The 13442-nt window shown below is 42.0% G+C and overlaps 1 protein-coding gene across 5 annotated transcripts in view; it reads left to right on the top strand.

Moving 5' to 3' along the window:
• myo16 (myosin XVI) overlaps positions 1-13442 on the top strand; it is a 93855-nt gene that overhangs the window by 10132 nt on the left and 70281 nt on the right. For 3 of the 5 annotated variants that reach the window (XM_069533054.1, XM_069533056.1, XM_069533055.1), the window contains exon 2: positions 11336-11605. In XM_069533054.1, coding sequence (XP_069389155.1) covers positions 11371-11605 — 235 coding nt within the window. In that variant the 5' untranslated portion in view covers positions 11336-11370. Of the gene's footprint in view, positions 1-6661; positions 7108-11335; positions 11606-13442 lie in introns of those variants that run through there. The other 2 variants (XR_011244331.1, XM_069533053.1) reach the window with 1 other exon arrangement.

Genomic DNA, 13442 nt, shown 5'->3' with positions numbered 1-13442 from the left:
ACCTTGTTTTGTATACACTCACTGAAAACAAGTGTCGATGGGAAGGCAACAAGTTTCACCATGATTACTGTAGCATGGGTGTGTGTGGCCAGACTGACCTATTAACTCAGTGATATGGATGACTCTCTTACAAGCTAATAATGCAGTACCTGCCTCACTCTTTCTCTATTTCTCTCTCTTTGACTTGAATTCCAGATATTAAGATCATGGTAACCTATCAGTGGAATCCAAGTGCTCTGTGTGTGTGTGTGTGTGTGTGTGTGTGTGTGTGTGTGTGTGTGTGTGTGTGTGTGTGTGAGCCTGAGGGCCATATTGGGTAAATGTTATTATAGTAATATTATCCTTTGAGAATTGACTAGTATTATCTGCATTCTGTTTTAATCAAACGTCTTTTATGGCATTAAATTACGTATTTAAAATGTATTCTCAATAAATTATAATTTCAAAACCTTTAGCCCCTAAAAGCTGAGTATGTACAGTGGATAGTTGGTGCTGGCTTTGACCTTGTCACTCTTTGCAGGACTACGCCAAACTTGGCAAAGCAGAGACTGAGGATCGATTACCACTCCTCCCAGGGGAAATGTAAAACTTAAAGGATGCTGTGATCATTGAAGCTTGAGAAATTATATTTGAACTCATGCGCAAGCAGCAGTAATAGTTTTCAGATAATTAGTGCAACATCATCCCTTGGCAACAAGAAAAATACAAACACTGGGCTTAAACACACTGCCCTGTGCCATGAGTGTATCAGTTAACTTCACAGTCTGCTGCTTCAAGGTAATGTTAAAAGCAGGGCCTGGTTGTTAGTAGTATTCACAAAAGAACTTTGAACTTGGATTTGCAGTACTAGAACATTTTTCTGTCCCCTTCTCACCTCTGCACAGCTGCTTTCTTGTAACCGTTTAGACAATCTGTCATGTAACATTCCACTTCTGTATGTGTGCATTTATTTCAGTAATTCACTTCTTGTCGAATTTCATAAAAATCTGTCAGATTAACATATCGTCCTTGTCGTGGCCGGCTCTTACAGTCCTGATTGATTTCTTTAAATCATTACAGAAATGCTCAGGTTTCACTAGTTTATCATGACAACATGAGCCATGTTTACGTGGGTTAGTCCAACTGTTCATGAGTCAGAGTACAGTGTGTGTCAGGCAGTGGTCATGGTTTTCACTCTGTCATTTGGGACCATAATAAGGTAAGAGGAGGACGCTGCTTCTTTAGTCTGGAGCTGCTCACAAGCAGGGTTGTGCTGTTCTTTTGTTTGTCTGGTTATTGAGTGTCTCTTGTTCAGTGTTGCAGGCATACTTAATGTTCCCATAATGTCCATTGTATGCCAGCTGCTTTGAGCTGGGAGCTAGGGGTGACAAAGGATAGACAAAGGCACAGAGAGATGGACGCTTCCAGTTTAAGAGATTTTGGAGTAGACGATGGGAGGGGTGAGAGAAAAGGAAACGTAATTATAGGCATAAAGTGAGGCATTCAGCCAGAGAATGTGAAAGAGGAGAGAAACAGGCTGATTAGTCATTAATTGTTAAACCTCTCCTCTGCCTCTGACTGCCTTGCTCATCTACTAATTTACTTTGGCTTTTTTATTTTACTCCCCCTCTCTCATGATTCCATATTGTTCATTTATTTTTCCCTCCGGTCAGTGGTGATAATTAGCCTGATCAGCCCACCAGTCTTCCATTTGATAGGCTGTGCAGCATGGTATTTCTGTACATAATATTGCTTCACTTGGCATTTGTGGTTTGTACTTGTTTGGTTTGATACGAATGGGGCAGAAAGGTTTCATCTGTTTGATTGGTGCTTGTGAGCTGTTCAAAGCAACACTCTGCTTTCTGTTAACTGCCTGTGATGTCTGTCACAGTGGCTGTTTTTACATCAATGCCATCCTTACCTTAATCTGTTCAATTTTGTCCATCATGCAAATGGTAAATTCACTGTATTCATATAGCTCTTTTCCAGTCTTATTGACCACTCAAAGAGCTTTACAGTACAAGCTGCATTTACTGCATTTCTTTTCCAGCTTTGGTAGTTTGATTAATCAAACATATACCAAAAAAGAAAGAAGACTCCAGTGGGATGAATGTTGCTTTATATCTCTTTGGATTTATAAGTGGTCAGTTGTATCTGTGCCATGAGCACTTCATAAAGTATTAATGTATCAGGGCATGTTGCTATTAGTTGCTTGTGCGTTGCCATTCTCTGAATGGTCGTAAATTGCATAGTGCAACATTAATTGCCTTCTGTGGACTTGAGCAAGGCACATAAAGCTCCATTTGATTCATTGGAGTGTGTCAGTGCTCTGCAGCATCATGCTGAGAAGCATTTAAGTCCTCTTGCAGGCAAAGATCCACCCCGGAATTGACCGTTACAGCTGTTGGCTATTACCTAGTATTATGAATATTAGAGAGTAATGCCTGCTGTTGAGTTTAAACCTGGAATGAGCGGCTCATCTGGAGGGAAAATGGTTGGATTACAGCATAATCCAGCCCACAGGGTGAAACACAGATTTCACATCCAAAGAGAGGTCTGGAAACTTTATCTGTAATGATTTTTTATCATCAATTATTGATTGATATCCTCAAAAAGGTTAGAGCATTGAAATTTCATCCATTCTGTTCTCGGTCTGTTTACAAATTTTTTTAAAGAAGAGTGTAATTTCTTTTGCAACTCATGAAGAACTCATAAGAACACTTAAAATACACACTTGGACTTGTAAACTATGTCTAAGAACAGCAAGGGAGGCAGCGCCAAAGTATCAAAGGATATGTGGAAACCAGGTGTGACAGCAGCTGCTGCAGAATCATATCCTTGCGTTTTTGTAGTGCCAAAGGATATTTGTTCAGTTTTGTAGACTTCAACTTCAGTTGTAGTTGGTCATGAATATTTCATTCTTACATTTTGTGTTTTCACATTTTTATGTCTCTAGCCCTGAGTATTTAACAAATAAACCAGGTTTGTGTAGACCGTCTGTCAGCACCTTTGTTGTTGTAAAATCTAGATATTACAATTTGTTACTTGCGTTTAAACTAATCCCCTAAAACAATTTGGCTAACAATATGTTTTAAAACAACAGCAGACAACACTTTTGTGTGCAATGTGTGCTCACGGTCATAATAATAATCATAGTATTTAGGTCTGAAAATACCTCAGTCAATTGTCAGATTAACTGAGTCTGAAATGACTCACAATTTGTAGTTTGATACCGTATGTTATGGAGGTGTAATGATTCTGTGTATTGCCTAAGAGTGTGCTTCACGGTTCTATTTTCAGTCAGTCAAAACCTAATAATGACAGAAAGTGTCACATAAAGAAACACTTGAAAAATAAATGGTGGACCATTTTAGAGTGTTTTGTCAGTGTAGTATAATCAGCAGTAACAGCAGCAGCAATTGAACAATAAAACGTAATGTAGTGACGCAAACACAAGCTGTACCCTCAGCTTAACAACCACAACATGTGTATTGCAGAAGATTTCAAACAAAACACACAGTAAATTATGAAATTCACTACATATTTAATGATGAACCTCGTGTGTAACAGCAATACACAATAGTACAAAGTATTGTTTGGTGCTCAAGGACAATGGAATTATTGTGACAATGCAGGTATGGAAGAGGGAAGCAAGAGATTATTGTAAGAGCTGATAAAGACTGAAAGAAGCGATTTATTGCATAGTAAGGCACTAGATTAACCAGCTGTTTGTGTGTGTGTGTATTCAAAATTTAAATTTTGACTTGTCAAATAAATAAATATTTATTTGTGTAAATCATACATGATGAAAAATCCAAAGAGATCTCTTTTCATGTATAATGCATCACCCCACACTTACAGCCTTTGGCTTTCCCGTATCACCGGCAACATCTCCTGCATCAGACACATGCATTATTAGTGTCATTCAAACATAGTGCATGCAAGCATGGACATGTAGACACAGTGAGGGGATAGACATCGATTTTAAAAGATACACGACAAGATGATGAATATCCATTGTATGCTTAAAGGTCTTCTGCAGTGGCTTGATGATGAGTTTCCAACCACCAGTAGATGTCAGGGATCACCAGCAGATATTAGCGAGCATCAGTTTTGCACCTTATCATTGGTATTTCAGCCTTTCAATCACAAGACACCGTCTGCCAACGCAAACCCATCACAGGCTGATCAAACCTTGGTTTATGTCCCCAACATTTTGGGTCCTAGTTGAGTTCTTACCTCCTGATCCATAGGCGTTGGCTCCTGCATTATGCAGTACCTAAACATGCCCCAACCACCACCTGGCAGACTATTGTCCTGCAGCCTCGTTGTTTTGCTCAGATGCCCTCCCTGCACACAGCAGCCTCTTCTTCTCATTCAGTTCATCGACAGCATCCTCTCTGGGTGTACGGTCAACTGACGACAGGCAGGACTTCAGACCACGGTACTACGTCTTGTCTCAGGGTGGTGGTGACAATTTCTGATTGAACCGCAAGCATCAATCAGGGTACTAACACAGTCACAGTATTGATCGACACCTGAAAGTGTTGAGGACGGTGTGATAGCTGTGTCAATGAGAGCGAAATTTGTCATCTCCTGTGGGATAAAAGCTGCTGCAGGGAGATTGAGTCACTGCTCCACGAAGGCAGAGAGACACAGTGTCCACAGCTAAATATAACATGTGCTACAGCATGAGCTAGCATTCATAATATTGATTCTAATTCTGTTCAGATGTACACAGCGTGAAAATAGTGAGGAATTTGTGTTTTAACTGTTATTTCTTTGCACATTCACAGCTCAATACTTTTAATTAAAAAGGATTGTTAAATTGACATTGCTGCATGTTTAACAGAGAGATAATTTATCTCCCTGACTGTTTTCTTCACTTTATCTGTGTACCTGTGCTCTGACCTAATTGTGGCAATAAAGTGGTAGAAATTAGGACATGAAAGCAACCCATTATCCTGCTGCTGTTGTGCCGCAGATTAGTTGATTTGCCTTCTAGCAGGACGTCTCACAGTGAGACCTTGTGTTACCTTTTTTCCTGATGTTACAGCACGTCACTGCTCCCTGATACTGCTCAGACATGTCCATTATTGCAGGCACAGTTTGAAAGATTTCGCATTACCTGATAATGCCTCATGACATTTGGATGGAAAAACATTTTCTATCAGATCCACTCTGAGATCTGTATATTCCACGAGTAAAGTGTTAAAGGGGCAGTCACTGTGTTATCCTTGACCAAAAATACGACTGCCTGATTCGAGAGGTCAGCCGAGGTGTGAATGTGTGCAGTGACTGGTGTTCAGCAATGTGACTTGTTTGGTATTCACTGTAGTGGAATCTTTGCTGACAGGGGTGTTTAAGAATGCAAATGCACACACACAAATCTGCCATATTATCTTACTCAGGTAGACATTAGAGTTGTTGCCCTGGCAGCGTTTTGCAGAAGATGCAGTGAGTTGCGCCCCTGACCTGATTTCCTATGACAGAAATTACTCGAGCTTCGAGTCTGACACACGCACACACATCCATCTCCCAGTCTCTGCCTTCCTCTCCTTCTCTTTCAAGCTCCCTCTGCTGCTCCTCTCCGCTCGCTGCCGTCACAAAATGAACCTTACCTGCTTCTCACGCTCTTTTATCGGATCTACACATGCCCAATGTATGACAGTAATGAGAAGTAACAGCACAAAATCTCCCACGGAAAAAATGTAGCGTGCTTTATAACCTGCAGATGTTCTAGTGCTGTGGCACAGATATCCTAAATATGTGTCACAACTCTTATTATTAATTTACTTCACACACTGCTTAGTTGTTTTAGGCTCGAACATATCTTGTGTGTGTGCCTGCCGTCGTCCTTGTTTCTCACATCTCTTTCTCCCTCTCTCCTCCTTTGTTCATCCTCACGCTCAGCTTTCTTCTGCAAATCCTGTTTTTAATGCAAAACGTAGGTATTCATATATGCAAATCAGCCTTAAAGCACAATGTCATAGAGATTGCCTTACAGACACACTCACAATGCAAGCACATAGTGCAGATTCTGTCACTTAACACGGTGTGTGTGTGTGACAGAGCATGATAAACGAATGATGAATGTGTGTTAATGTACTGGTCTAGAGCCCTACCATTTTAGTAAACTACACTTATGTGTCGTTAATTTGTGGCAAGTTCAAGCTCAATGATGAGCACTTAACCTGTCACCGCACCAAAAGCCGCACTGCAGCAGCATCTCTCTCTCCTTAGCTGCCCCTCTGTCCAATTTGCGCCCCCCCCCCCCCCCCGTCTCTTACCATCTCTTGCTTATTTCTCTTTCTCTTGCTCCCCCTGCTGTATCTGCATTTCCTCAATTTTTCATTCCTATCCCCATCCTTTTTCTCCAGTGACCTCCCTTGCTCTCTTCTCTCTGTCTCAATGATTTATCTACAGTATAGGGAGGAACAATTACTCCCACCACCCCCTTTCTTATTCTTTTAGCTGAGAAGGTAGAGGATAGTCCAGAAAAAGTGTGCATCTGCGTGAGTCACTGCTTGTGTGTGTGTGTGTGTGTGTGTGTGTGTGTGTGTGTGTGTGTGTGTGTGTTTGGCAGGAGGAGATGGGGAGGGGTGTGTGTAAGGAGGTGAAGAGCATTGCGTCATTGGGGGTGTGTTGAGCTGTAGGTGGGTTGAGCCGGCTGTCAGTCAGTGACGCAAGTGGAGCACGTGCGTCGGTCATGGCTGGGAAGACGTTGTGCGGCGGTTATCTGGCTGTAGGCGAGGAGTGCTAGAGCCAGCCACAGCTCCCCTTACTAACGGGTGGATTGAAGGAGTGCATGTCTGTGTGTGTGTGTGTGTGTGGATGGGGGGGGCTGTGTTTGTAAGTCAGGGTTTATGTAGATGCTACTTGGGCTGCAATTGGAGCTGCTGCTGCTGATGCTGGTGAATAATGCAGACAGGGGGACGGAGTTTTGATAGCATGCAGGGAGCCAGATTAATAATGCATCCTGCCGGGTTACAGGCTCTGCAATAGTTAGTTTAGCTGGAACCTGTAGCTGCCTTCTTGACTTAACTGACTCGCCACCTACATTTCCGCCTGCCTGCCAGCCTTTCTATCTAACTGGCGGAATGTCTCACTACCATTTCATCAAATGTTGTAAGTAGCCAGTCAGCATCTCTTCATATGTGCATGCAAGTGAGTCTGCAAGTGTACTTGTGTGTGCTTCAGCTATGGGTGTGTGCCTGTGGTATTAGCACTTCCTATATATGTAGGGTGTCATGAACTGTATGAGTTTACATGCATGAGAATAAGTGGTCTGCAGCTGTCGACACAGCAGCACAATTTCAACTTCAAATGGATGTTTTTGCGTGTGTGTATGTGTGTGTGCGTGCAGTAAGTGGGTGTGCGAGCTTGCTGCAGAGAGCTGCTGCAGATGTATGAAGTTGACCAGTGAATGCGGCAGGTAGCAGCAGAGGGAGAGAAAGATGAAATTGAGCCCCATCAGATGCAGTTCCCATGAGCGTCTGGCAAATTTGTAACACACTGACAGACTGACAAAGAGAGAAAGTCATTTGACTGAGAGAAGGACAGATGGAGGAAACTGAGGGTGATTCAGAGGAACACTAGAGGGAAGGGAATGGCAGGTTTGGAAAATGGAAAGGAGGGGAGTATGGGATGAGTGACATGTGAAGAACATGGCCAAGTGGTGTGAAGAGTGATGAGCAGAGTTGAGGAGGAATAAGGGACTGTGATGTGGGGGTAGTGTCAAGGATGAAAGTAAAGAGGGATTAATAAAACAGGATAAATCAGTGAACTGTATGTTTGAGGTGATGGAGGATGTCATAAAACACTGCCTTTATTCACTAAATCTCCACCTGTCACATACATCCTGCGTATTCATGCCATCTGCAGATTGCAGTCCGTGTGTGTGTGTGTGTGTGTGCTTGTATCAGAATCAGCTTTATTGGCCATGTATGCGTACACATAAAAATAATGACTCCGGTTTTTCCATTGAAAAATTGTATGTGTGCTGTTTTCTAATTTAGCGGCTCCTACTCTGCTTTCAGAGTTATTAGCTGGAGCCTGCATGGGATGTTTCACATACAATCAATAACTGATATTATGGAGATGGGATGGCAGTAGAAGAAAGCTGCTTCTTTCTATCCCTCTATCATTCTGTCTCTCTATCCCTCTCTCCACTACCTCCATCTCTCCTCAGATTCATTCATCCCCATATCCCATCAGACTCTGTCCTATACTGTCCTTTCCCATCCTCATTCACATTCCATCTGTCTGTTCAGAGCCGTCCATTGCACAGCAGCATGTCAGTGTCATGTCTGTATGTCTGTTCAGATCAGACCGAACGTCATACTGTAATTGCTGTATGTGTCTAACCCTATCAATCACACTAACTACATTTTGTGCAAACATTTGAATATTTGTCAAATTATGTAGGAATGATGTGTGCTGTCTTCAGCTACAGAAGACAGAAGGCTGTAAGGTATCATTCACAAATTCTTTATAGCTGAAACACGCTGTGCAACTAAAGTAAACCTTTTAGCACACTGACCCACACTGATGTTATTTTACTTTAATATACTCAGCTGTTTTTGATCAAATCTTTTTTGTTATCTCATGCACCGTATATCCACTGACGACATGCTGTGTATATGAGTGATGTCTGCACCAGTATGCCATTTTATGTGACACTTGCCATGTGCTGGGACTTTATGGGCCTGCAGCCTTGGATGTATGCTTAATAGATGTTGTGTGAGGGTGAAGGATACAAGTGGCCAAACCAAGGAAGATATGACAGTCACTTAGGTTTTGTTTGGCTGAACTGACAACTGTCGTTCCCTATGTTGTTGCTTATAGTTGTTTGGTACCAAATATATGGAGGCGACAAGAACCAAATCTGCCTTCTCTGTAATATGTTTTGTGTGGGAAACTGAAATTATAAGTTGATTAATCAATTACTTGATACATGAAAATGATTGGCCACTGTTTTGATGAATCATTGTCGCTACTGTTCCAGAAACACTATTTTAGTCTCCTGAAGCACAGACATTTACTTGATTTACTTACTAAGGGAAGTTTAATGCAGTTTAGTGCAGGATCCCCCCAAATAACATAGAACACACAGTGAAAGACCCTTGTTGTTCTGGTGTAATGTGAATATGGTTTCAGTCACACACAACTTACTATAGACACAAACTGACCACACACCACAACAACTTCTACAACTCACATACCATAAAAGACTGAGAAGAGGAGATGTTGAAGGGTAGAAATATGTCAAAGTAGAAATAAGAAAGGAAGCAATAACAGGTCTGCAAGTGGGTAAACTGGACGGTGGAGAGATGGAGTGGCATGATATTGGAAAAGGCAGTGGGCAGAGTAGGTTTTTTTCTGTATGTGTATGTGTGTATCTGCTCAACCTGCAGCCAAGTTCCAAGAATGAATACAGCAGACACCTGGCATGAACTGTATAATACCCCCCTTATCTGGAACCTGAACACAAAAGACCCTTCTTTACATATCAAAATAGAGCAGATGGCATTGGTGTATTGTGCCCGAGGTGTGTGTTTTTTGTGTGTCTTTGTGACAAAAGAAGGGTGGAGTGGACAGGTGTTTGAATGAATTTGTAGATATACAGTATATGAAAAAGAAGGAACACAGCAGCCTGCCTGGATGACTTTATTTCTGGTAGATAAAGATCTAGTCCAAACACACCTCACCCCCTATATTGTGTAAAGTAGACACAAAGTACAACAGTCCATTCATATCTGTGTGACGACTGTAAGGACAACCTTTATTGTTGAGTTACTTTTTCCCTTCTGGATGTTAACAGTGTTCAAACACTTACGTCAACTGTGGAAAGACAAAAAGATGAAGAGAGATAATAAAGTGAAGCGAAATACGAAGAGGGGGATGGGAAACCATGGTTATAACATAAAGTACTTCAAAGGTGTTCAACTAAAAATTCTTTGCATCTGACGAACAGACCGATGTGTGAGCGATCAGCCGAACAGGAGAAAGACAGATGAAATACGTAGACAGAGACAAAGAGAAGCCACATTCAAACAGATCAATGGAGAGATAAACTGGGAGAGAAACTAAGAGAATTGAAACAAAGTGGGCCAAAAAGAACAAGAACGGCAATCTTGAGTTTGATAAAAGAATGTATGACGTATGAAGACAGCAGAGCCAAAGAAGGATGAGTTGGTGAGTCAGAAGGAGAACCATGTAATTTCTGTAAAGACATCCTGTAGCTTATCTTCTGGGCTATGCTGGGTGACCTGGATTTGTCAAATTCGTGATGCCAACAATGCCAGATCGTAAACTCATAACATGCACACTGAATTCGCCGGCTGGTGCATGTATGTCTGCTTTAAAACTACCTGGTGTCACCTTTTTTTGTAGTGCTTGCCGCCTGCGATCTAAAACCATTTTCATGGACTTTTAAAGCCATTTTCCTGCTATACTCCCACATGGACTCACTTGAACACTTTCTGCACATTTTACAAAGGGGCTGGGAGGAAAAGTTCAGCAAAATTAAATGTCTGCAGCAACTGATAAGGACATCTGTGTTCCCTCATACAGCTTCTCTGTGTAAACAATACGTTTTAGCAGCTGTCTTGTGATGTGATTTGTTTGGCAAAGTTCTACTGACTTTATGCAGAGTCAGGAGAATTACCACACTCTGTTGGGATCAGACAAATAACACACAAAACACTGATGCTTCTTTCAGATCACCTCAGGGCTAAACAGACACAAAATGTTTCCTTTACAGCGAGTATGCTAAGCGAGTGCTCAAACACAACTGGGCAAAACATACATGTTTGCACACAGAACAACAACAGAGATGTTTAAACACAGATCTGTCAGGAGGTGAAGGAGACAGCGTCTGTGTTTATTAGCCAAGTATCAAACTGTATTAGAGTAAACATGATGTTCTGCAATGTTTTCACAGGTTCACTAGTCTGTCTTCCACACTCATTCCACCAAAACAGAGTGTGGATACCAGACCTGAGCTGGTTTCAGACAAAAGTTTTGAAATGATAATCAGGTTCAGGTTGGGTTTGGGTCATGTTGGCTGCACTATTTATGTGATTTTCACACCGTACATGCCTATAATCAGGCAGAGCATTGGGCTCGGACACAAAAACAGAATAATTATTGTGTTTGGGTTTGACTTGCTTAGTTTTCTCTCTGATTATGGTGGGTTCGAAAATTGCAGCCTGAGCCGCACTCTCCACCTCCACCACACCTGCCACCACGTCTTGTATGCTAACAAACAATTCATGAATACTGTATATTACATTTGCATTTCATTTTATGCAGCTGCATAATTGTATCTTGATCTGCCTCTCTGTCTCACTAGGTTGTTTCCAGCTATGTAATGTCTTTCGTCAGAACATGGAGATAGACCAGTGTCTACTGGAGTCTCTCCCCATTGGCCAGCGCCAGCGGCTGGTCAGGAGGATGCGCTGTGACCAAATAAGGGCGTACTATGAGCGGGAAAAGAGCATTCAGCGACAGCAAGGTGCAATCAAGGTTCGATCATGGTCCACAAACCGCAAGAAGTGCCATGTCAGCTTCAGCCCCACCGATGTCCTGCAGGATGCCATCATTCGCCATGACGACAAAGAAGGTGTGTATGCAAAAGCATGTACAAGTGTGTCTGTGGTGGAGTGAAAAGCAGTTGTGTGTGTTGATGTGTACACAGTAAACATTTGATGAAGAGAACTTGCTTCTAGATTTGCTTTGCTTGCTAGTCACATACACACAAACACACATGCGCACACTGAGAGCACTTGCTGGACCTAAACAGTGCTGCTGACTGCAGGTAACACAGTGTGTTCTGCTGGAAGCTGTCTACTTGACTGAGGAGAAAACAGAGGAGCTTTTATCCTGATACAAACAGATCTGAAAGACAAAAATACCCCAGCAGCAATGATAATGTTTGCTGTTGAGAGCATATTCCACAGAATGGCCGTCACTTTGGCAGTCATAGCCTGTTCGCTTTTATTTTCGACATAGTTCAGCAGCAGTGATAAGGGTATATGAAGTATTCTCCAAAGATAAACTTGTAAGAGTAACAAGACAACATGACATGACATAGCTGTGTGTTTGGTTAAGTAGCTGTGAATAGGGAACAGCTAGTTTTGAATTGACTAATGTTGCATTGTTTATGGAGTCAAGGGCATTTTCACATTCATAAGAAGAAATGCAACAAAACAATCATTAGCATGTTGAAATATTAGCTCACGAACAATGAATACTGGGCATTTTTTCAACCATTCAAACATTTGTTTCAGTCAAATGGCCTGCCAACACTGGCTGCACATGAATGGTTGTTATTTTCTATAAATACAAATGACTGAAGATAATTCCAGTCAAAATACATGCTACAGTAAAAAAGATGATTTGATGAACTTTCCTTTTGATTTCAGAGCAGTTGTGTTATTGAACTGCCTTTCATGAAAATCGAAAATATCATTGTGTGCCCTTCTGTGTTTGTATTTGTGTCTGAAAATGTTGATTTGTTTCTATTTGTGTGCAGTGCCCATTTGCACATTTATCAGGCAAATAGACAATGAGAGCTTGTGTTAGACAAACAGTAAATTATATCTGCCCTCAGGCCTGTAGTTTAAGTAGGACTGCAGCCTTGTTGCCAGTAAAAACACAAACACATTTTCAGACTGGTTTTATGGGATCAGATAGTCAATGAACTCATATGATTCCAATAGAGGTCTTTACACTTTGCTCTAAAGGGCTCTGATATTCGTTCCAGCCCCACTATCTTTCTTTTTGTCTCTGCCAGTCATTTGTTAGTCATTTACCCAGCTGTCTGGGTGCATCTGTGTCAGTCATACAAGCAGTCTTTGCAGGTCACTGTGTTAATCTCTGCTCCCTGGCTGCCAAGGAGGTTCAGCTAGGGTCTGTGAGAGCAGCTGGTGCAGCAATGCAACAGCCAGACCAAAACCAGGGTTCCGTGGCTTGGAATGAATCAGATGTGCTACTCCTCTGCCAAATGTCTACCTATCACCCAAGCTCCACCATAGCCCCTAAACTCATACCAGTCCACTGCTTTGCTTTGTGAAGCATTCTGACCCTCTGGTGGTGTTCAAGGCAAAAACTGTCTCTAGATTAAACAAAAACAATAGACAGAAGTGTGAGGGGCGGATTCACTTCTAACAGACTCCTTGAGTCAAGGGACTGTTTGAAAGCTTTATGGTCTATTCATGTCATGTTGCCCTGTCCTATTCTGCTGACTTACTTTCTGCATGTCTCTTTGTGGGGGCCTAGGGGTCTGTCCAAACCACTCTGATCCCTTTTGATGATGGCTCTTGAGCATTCCTCAGTGGTGTTGGTGTGGAGTGGTAACAGTTTTTCTCAGCATTGCTGCTTGAGTTCGCTCTTTTCTTCTTTTGTACTGAGTGATAAGATTCGCCTCAGGGTAGGACCCTCCCCAGAGTAATGTGTGA

Source organism: Paralichthys olivaceus, chromosome 10 (genome assembly GCF_024713975.1).
Source record: "Paralichthys olivaceus isolate ysfri-2021 chromosome 10, ASM2471397v2, whole genome shotgun sequence".
Lineage (NCBI taxonomy): Eukaryota > Metazoa > Chordata > Actinopteri > Pleuronectiformes > Paralichthyidae > Paralichthys > Paralichthys olivaceus.
This window is presented reverse-complemented; position numbering and strand designations above follow the sequence as displayed.